Source organism: Desmodus rotundus, chromosome 8, assembly GCF_022682495.2.
Source record: "Desmodus rotundus isolate HL8 chromosome 8, HLdesRot8A.1, whole genome shotgun sequence".
Taxonomy (NCBI): Eukaryota; Metazoa; Chordata; class Mammalia; order Chiroptera; family Phyllostomidae; genus Desmodus; species Desmodus rotundus.
Genome location: NC_071394.1, coordinates 28,358,875 through 28,367,145, shown reverse-complemented (window position 1 = coordinate 28,367,145; position 8,271 = coordinate 28,358,875). Strand labels below are relative to the sequence as shown.

The 8,271-nt window shown below is 40.8% G+C and overlaps 1 protein-coding gene across 2 annotated transcripts in view; it reads right to left on the bottom strand.

The window, feature by feature from the left end:
* Positions 1-948: 948 nt before the first annotated feature.
* The window catches only part of STK3 (serine/threonine kinase 3), a 251,200-nt gene continuing 243,877 nt past the window's right edge, over positions 949-8,271 (bottom strand). For both annotated transcript variants that reach the window (XM_024572314.4, XM_045204882.3), the window contains exon 11: positions 949-2,311. In XM_024572314.4, the coding sequence (XP_024428082.2) occupies positions 2,153-2,311 (159 nt within the window). In that variant the 3' untranslated portion in view covers positions 949-2,152. The remainder of the gene's footprint in view (positions 2,312-8,271) is intronic.

Below are 8,271 nucleotides of genomic sequence, written 5' to 3'. Positions count from 1 at the left end.
ACTCATTTAGTAAGAGTAGTTCACAGGCTGCATTGACTTCATTTGCATACACTTTCTAACTTAGCAAACCGGAGAGAAATCATCTTCATAGGTTTCTTGTCATTTCATGTAGGTGGTTTTACTCAGATGATAGCAAATCGGTCATTTGATTCCATCAAATTAAGCAAGGCATTAGACAGGTTACTGAAAAGAAAAACTACTAAGACAGGGAAAACAAGGGAGGGTGTTTGAGTTGACTAACTCCTCAGACTGTCCCAAACGGATTCCAAGACAGATGTAGCTGAAGCATATCTGTAAATTCAGTCTTCATTCTTAAAAGTTTATAACATTTTCACTAGTTACCAGTATTTTCAAAATCTTATCATTTATATCCAATTATACATACAATTTATTATTTTAAGGATTCAACCGAGCAGAGGGAAATGTTACTCCAAGGCATTACCGGGGACCCAAATGCCACTTTAAAAAGCAGACACTTTCCAGAGATGAAGTACCTTCTGAGGCTGTCATTAGTGAGCCCCTCAGCATTTCCCTTGTCTTGCCCCCAAGCACACGGTGAGGCTGCATGTCCCTGCTCCCTGGAAATGACGAGTGGCCACATGACTAGTTCTGAATACCGGCTGTGGATGACCCGATGTGTCACTGCTGGCTGGAGCCAGTGTGAGATTTGCCAGCGCTCCTTCCCTGGCTGTGGTGACCACCAATTTCGCAGATGGCAGAGGTTCTGCCAGCAGTGACCCTGGGTGTGAGTGACAGGAGCAGGGCACCTTGCCAGCCTGGGGTGGGCATGGAGCACAAGGGAGAAATACCGTTCTGTTAAACCACTGAGGATTCAGGGTGGTTACCTCTGCATAATCTTGCCTGTCCTGATTAATAATATACCTTCTTTACCTGGAAAAGACAATCCAGGTGATGAGTTAAAAAACAAACAAACATAGAGAGGAAGCGTGCTGGGTGTCACAGTAAAATTTATTTGTCTTTATGATTTACACAAAAGGACAAACACTGTCAGGATGGCCAGATGTAGCTCAGACAACGACTGGTCCCAGTTCAATCACACCAATGTTGATTCAGCTTGGAGATGAGTTTACGATGATTTTAATCTTTTCTTTTTCAGTTCCTAAGGCTTGCACAGTTCAATGCAAATGTCTTTGCTATTTTGTTACTAGCAGGCACATGATGTTTACCAATTCCCAGGAAATAAAAGAAATCAACAAAAATGTTCTGTGACAATTGAGCACATTTTCACAGAAATAAATTTGATGAGCTTATTAGAGTTTCACACAGTTTAGTTATAAGACCTACATATGAAACATAAAACAATATTAAGAAATTACATTTGTCTTAAGGATTTATTTCTTTTAAAATATTTACCACATCTTTTTTTGTGTGTGTGTGCAAGGGTTCCATTGATTTCTTTGGTATTAAACAGTATAGCTCTGTCTAAATATATATAGTTCTATTTGTACCAAATGTCAAGAATTAAAAAGTTAAAATTTCAGGAGGTAAAAATGGAATTAATGCTTCAGTATAAAAAATGCCTGGCCCATGTGGTACTACTATTATTGCTTTGCTTCTATTGAAAAACTGTCCTGGAAATCAAGGAATGTACCCCACAGCTCTCTGCTTAAAGTATAATTTGGTTTAACATTATTATCTATTAATGTATCCCTACCTTCACCAAAGCTATCCTGATCTTGTTCTTAAAAAAACAAAACAAAGTGAAATGGCATAAATAAATAAGTTTACCAAATGGGATATAATAAATAGGCTACTAGAGAAGAATAAGGAATATTGTAACATAAAGCCCTTCGGTGCTGTACAACTAAACAACAGCTTTGGATTTTGAAGATCTCTGAACACAGCCTTCATTTTATCACACAGTTACGGTGCTGGTACTCAGCTGACAGTTATAGAGAAGAATACGTGTCTGTTGTTTTCAACATTTAAACATGAAAACATAATGGAAACACTTGTAACTTGCCCCTTTTGGGAATTTACCTGGGTATGTACTAATCACTTTTTGACTACTGCCTAGCTGTAGAGCACAAATCCTAGGGATTAAAGACAGAAAAACATACTATTTCTTCAATTCGTAGTGGTTTCTTGGTCTCCAGAATAGTTACAGAAACAAACAGGGAAGAAATTAGACTCAAAAGTTTTGCTGCCTTCTTTTCTTCGCATCCATTGCGTCCAGAATAGGCTGCCTCTTTGCAGTGTACCTTTGACGAAGCTCTTCTATTTCTCGTTCCATCATGGGGTCCAGAGCTTTTAACCGCATCTGTAGTTCTTCTAAACTTAGATTTTTCAACTGGATATAGGAAAAAAATGAAGATATTAATATAGTGAAATTATCTACAGGAGGTTAAAATCTGGTAAGTTTTAGCATAACTATTTCAGGAAACTTGTCACATTATCTTTGAAATATAGTTCAACAATTAAAATAGGAATCCTTCCATGAAGAACTAAGAAGCCACATCTTCCAGGAACATCAAGTAATTTGCAACAAAATTAGAAAAGAGCAAATGAGAAAAATAAGCTGGTAAAATATATGTTTTTTAAAAAGGCAGAAAGACAAATCCACTTTTGCCAACAGACTTTCAGGTTATGCTCTGGATACATATGCGAGTTCTGTCAGGAAAAAGTTCAACTGGTGTTAATATAATGGGGATGGTCTGCACGACATCGATGTAGCCTGGCAGCCAAGGAGGGTGGGCTGGAATTCGCATGTGTGAACAATGATGACCTCACTGTACTAGTCAGCGGGGGTGGTAGATGTCGTTGAGCGGGCATGTGTACTGTGTGGATGTCACATTCAAAATGACTGAGCGAGCAGATCAACAAATCTGCATCACATTTTGTGTTAAGCTTGAACATTCCTCTGCAGAAACTATTCGGATGATTCAGAAGGCTGCAGCTATGGGCAACTGGTGATTGGCAGCTTCGTCACAATAACATGTCCGTTCATGCATCACATCTCGTGCAGAGTTTGGAGAAACATCAAATCACCCAGGTGACACAGCCCTCCTGAAGCCCAGATTTGGCACCTTGTGACTTCTGGCTCTTCCCAAAACTAAAAATATCTTTGAAAGGGGAAAGATTTTAGACCATCAATGAGATTCAGGAAAATATGATGGGGCAGCTGATGGCGATTGGGAGAACTGTGTGAGGTCCCAAGGTGCCTACTTTGAAGGGGACTGAGGTGTCATTGTCCTATGTACAACATTTCTTGTATCTTCTTCAATAAATGCCTCTATTTTTCTTATTACGTGGCTGGATACCTTCTGGACAGACTTCATGTGCGCTTTCTAATTTCTCACTTCCTCCCCAGCTACGAAGTATTTAGATAAACATGAATACCTGCAGAGATCACCCAAGTACTTAAATATTAAGCATTCTGAAAGTTAATCAGAAAACTAAATTACTCAGAATAATTTTACCCCAAACAGTTTCAGAAAATAGGGCTTTTAATTTATAATTTGAAGTATCCCAAACCTGCTAAGTGTAATGTAAATTCTGACACTGGCGTAGCCAATTTGAAAATGAAGAGCCTGTCAGATTTTCAATGTACACATTTCAGTTTGACAGTAATATTACAGTTTGACTAAATCAATGACTTCCAATCATTTTCATCTCATGGCACATAAACTAATTACTTAACTTCTGTGGCACACCCCAAAATACACTTTTTGCTGATCTGACAAAAAAAGATAGGTATAGTTTTGATTCATTCAACTGGATGGCTATTGTTACATTGGCTGTTGTCATTTTTTAACTTGGTAACCTAAGGGAAGAGAGGTCAGGGTCCTCTCAGGGCACCACGTGCATTAAACGTTCTTGCGGCACAACAGCGCGCCCCTTGCGGTGCGATGATTGAAAATCGCTGAGCTAAACGGTATAGTTTGGTGATAATGATTTAGTTTGATTACAATGGCTTCTGGGGACAACACTAGCACATGTTTCATTGGTTTCCTGTGTAACAGTGGAGAGAACATAAATGTGACATGTTATGTGGTAGGTAAAAATCTGTTCTATATCAGGATCTATGGCATCTTGAAATTTATTTATTTGTCAAAACAGTAAAATATGAGATTATCTCAGGGTTTATAAGGGATGTCCTGAGATATATAACTGAATACTTGTGCTTTTATCCTACTAACATTAAAAAAATATCTAAAACTCTGCTTCTTTCAGAAACTGACTCAAAGCAATGGAGACAGGCAGGTGGCTTAAAAAACCCTGTTAAACCATAATGATTTACAGAACGCTATTGCATACTCAGCATCTTGGTAGGTACTGTAAGGGAAGCAAGTTAGTATCAAGCTACTTCCTTGCCTTAGGGAACCTATAAATTAGTTGGAAAGGAAGGCGGAGATTAGCAACTATAAACATTTAGGGGTTGATGTAAGATCCTATAAAATTAAACCCTATCGTGTGTGGTACAAATTACAGCGAGAGGTTCTGAACTCAAGTCCAGGAACAGACTTCTCACGTGCAGAATTCTGCACATTCATGTACACACTTTCCTGGGGAGAGCAACCATTTTTACTTTTTAAACAGATTGCCAACAAAGAGAAAGGAGCCTCACTATAAGTTCAGTGGAGAGAAGATTCTCTTTAGCGAGCAGGGACTGTGCTGGCCCTTGAACAGGAGGGTGAGCAGGGCCCCAAGGACGCCCTGCACATTGAGGAGAGGGGCCAAGGACATCAGCAGGCTCGGGCAGGCGGGGCCCTGGACACAGACAAAGCAGGGACAGCACTTCTGGAAGCCTCCACCAGCTCCGGAGCAGGACGATTATGTGAGAGTAACCCAGACCTGGTTTTAAAATGGTAAAACTTGCACCTTATTTTTTGTGTTAAGAAGATAACTCTTTGGTTATTTTATGAGCCACGCCAGAAAACTCTGTCGTTCCTTTACAATCATGTGTCAATTTCAACCCAAAACAGCGTTTTTCAGCTTGATCCTCCACTTTATTCACTATCCCTGGCCCTAAGAAACTGTTGTTTCCAAAAATAAAATCCATGCGTCACCACTGAAGGTATCGACAAGAATGAGTTACACTCTGAAGGAAACGCAAAGGAGCAGTTCCAACAATACAGGACTGGCGGTGCGGTGGGAAAGGGGCTCCAGGGCAACGACTCTCCGGGCGGCACCGTGCGCTTTGGGGTCTGAGAAGTTCTGCTCTGTGTAAAACGTGCCGTATTTTTTAGTCATACATCCCCTAACAGACGAGCTTACTCTATCATACTATTAGATATTTACATATAACGTATGGTGTTACAGACTGTCTTCATTAATTTTTAAGTCAGGTATTAATCACATGGTCGGCACTGTTCCAATCCCCGTGGGCAGACAATATGCCAACAGGGAACCCGGAAACTATCTGAATGGCGAGACCAGGTGACGGCGAGTTGAAGGGCCAACAAAGACCACACGTGGCCACATTTCCCTGCATCACATGCATGTTTCAGACAATACCTATATTATACAAAAAGTTACCACTGGATTCTAGAGTCATGTATTATTTTATTATTGATTTTTATGCAAGAGTTTCATGTCTCTACTCCAGATTTTCCAAAAAATATTTACTTTCAAGATTTTATTTATTTTTAAAGAGGGGCAGGGAGGGAGAAAGAGAGGGAGAGAAACATCAATGTGTGGTTGCCTCTCGCACGCCCCCTGCTGGGGACCTGGCCTGCAACCCAGGCATGTGCCCTGACTGGGAATCGAACCGGTGACCCTTCAGTTCACAGGCCGGGGCTCAGTCAGTCCACTGAGCCACACCAGCCATGGCCAAAAAAATATTTAAACTTTAGAGATTGTACACATACAACTGAAAGTACTCAACTACACTGCTAAATATCATGACATGAAGGTGGGTAGATATATAGGAATACAGAATAAATGACTCAGAGGAATGGGTTACTCGAAGATTAGGAGACATAACATCATGCTAAGCAAACAATTATCGTTACTTAAACATTTTTGTGTTAAGATATTCTTGTAAATATCTTACACTACCTTTACTGCGGCAAACTGCCAATAGTTCATAAACTGAATTCAGGGGAAGGAGTCTTACCCCTAAGACTTGTATTTTCAATATGTAAAACTTGCAAAACACAGGCCTGAGGTGTTGGAGAACTGCCGCACCTGGCAGTATCGGGGAGTTAGGTGCTTCCCCATACGTAAACCCATGAAGTACCTAAATCTTAGTTCTTCGAGTGACAAAGCTTTCCTCAACCACTTTGAACAGGAACTCTTTATAAAGGTGTCTTACAGATTACACTGCCTTCTGAAGCAGGGGACACAGGACCGAGACAGCCTTTCCTTGATGACGGTGACTGTTAGCAGTATTACTAGTATGAGTCATCTAATAATCTTCTCTTTCACTTTTGGCTTTTTATTTTCATTTGGGGGAGATCTCTCAGCTCCTTTTCAAGGCCATCACTGGGCATACATCCTCTCTCTACTTCAGATTTGTTAATCTGTTGGGAACCAGGAAAACTATTAAACAGTCTTCAAAGGCATTACACCGAATAGGAATAAACAGACTCTTGAGTGAAAACCTGGGGCTGTGTAGGAAAGGCAGAGTGTGGCTTTAAGCACTAAAGCTAGTGTTGTTGTTTTTGTAATCCAATTTCAGGTTTATGGCTGTGTAAGGCTGGGTTGCCGGAAATCTGACTTCCACGTAGGCTGCATTTATAGCTATGTTTTCAGCTGGGCTGTCAGAGAGCTTCAGGTGACTCATGTATTAAAATATTCATTGATATTTTCTGTGGACCAAGCACTGTAGATACGGAGATGAATAAAACATTCTACCTCACACAGAGAGCTTGCAATCTAGCTGGCAAGACAGGTCCATGAACTGCTAGTTTACGGAAGGATGAATAGGCTGAGAAGACGGGAAAGCGGGCAGGGAGAAGGGAAACGGCATGAGCAGAGAAGTGCAAGGCACACAAACGCCCGGCCTCTTTGCAGATGTCGGCTGACTGCTGCAGTGTGCGAGGGTCCGGGGGCAGAGGAGGAGGCAGAAAGGGAGGGGTCCCATTGCTAAGGGCCTTCAGCATGTTGCTGCAAACTTTCTGTCAACAAAAAAGAAATGCGAGATACATCTGAGCACAAATGGTGACAAGATCATTTATGAATGAGCTTTAGAAAAATGTCTCCAATAGCAGGTGTAAACACAGACTGCCATGGGGCAAATGGAGAAGGAAGACCTGTCAGCAGGCCACTTCGCCAGTGCAGGGAGAAGACAAGGCTTGAATTAGGCAAATGGAAGTGAAAGACTGAGAAGAAGAGAGGGATTTGGGACTCAAAAGTAGAATCGGGAGGGCTTTTGTTGACTGATTATGAAGGTTCGGGAAGAAGGGAGGGTTAAAAATGATTCCTGCTTCAAACTTGGATGATGGGGTGGATTGATAGCATTAAGAAGGTAGGGCAGCTAATGACATTGATTTTAGTCTTGTTTAGTTTGAGACAGAAGCAAGGCCTCAAGGTGGAGACATCAGATATGGGTTGTAATTGCGGATTTGGAGCTCAGGCAGAGAGTGAGGCTAAAGACACAGACTAAGGGAATGAATCATCCGCATTTAGGATAAAACAGAAGCCCTGGGTGATGGTAAGACTGTCCAGGAAAAGGTTTTCTCCCTGATCTTATGCTCTGTCTGTGGTTTCTAAGAGAAAATAATCCCAAAACTTTTAGCATTTGTGGTCAGAGGTTATTCTCATTTTGTTAGTGAAACAAATATCAACATGTTTCTAAATAATTCTAGGTTGTGGTGTTATCTAGGCCAAAAGAAAAAAGAGGAAAAAGTGACATACAGTGGCAGAATTCTTCACTTTTATACAGTGGGTATGATTTATACATGAACTTCTCGCTGGGGTTTGACTTCTAATTAAGCCCTAATAACATATATTTAGCTCCCTGTTTCTATAGCTATCAAGCCTCCCACAGGCATGAAGATGGTTTGGGGAGGAAAATGTGGCAGAAGCAGCCTTTCTGATCTTTTGGGAAACAGTACTGCTCAGTATGCCTTAGTAGTAAAAAGACTCACAGGCCAGATAAAATTGTATGGAGACTCGTAATGATTAACTGGCCTTCTATGATCATACAATCCACTGTTGCCCTTTAAAATGCTAATCCACATTATAGTAATTTCGAGGGACAATAAGGATAATAGCAGAAGGAAAAAGCTGAGCTTCCCGAATAAGTATCAATTATTACTGTGAGAAAAGTCCCCTTTGCTGTGATCAGGCTTCCCAGACATCTTT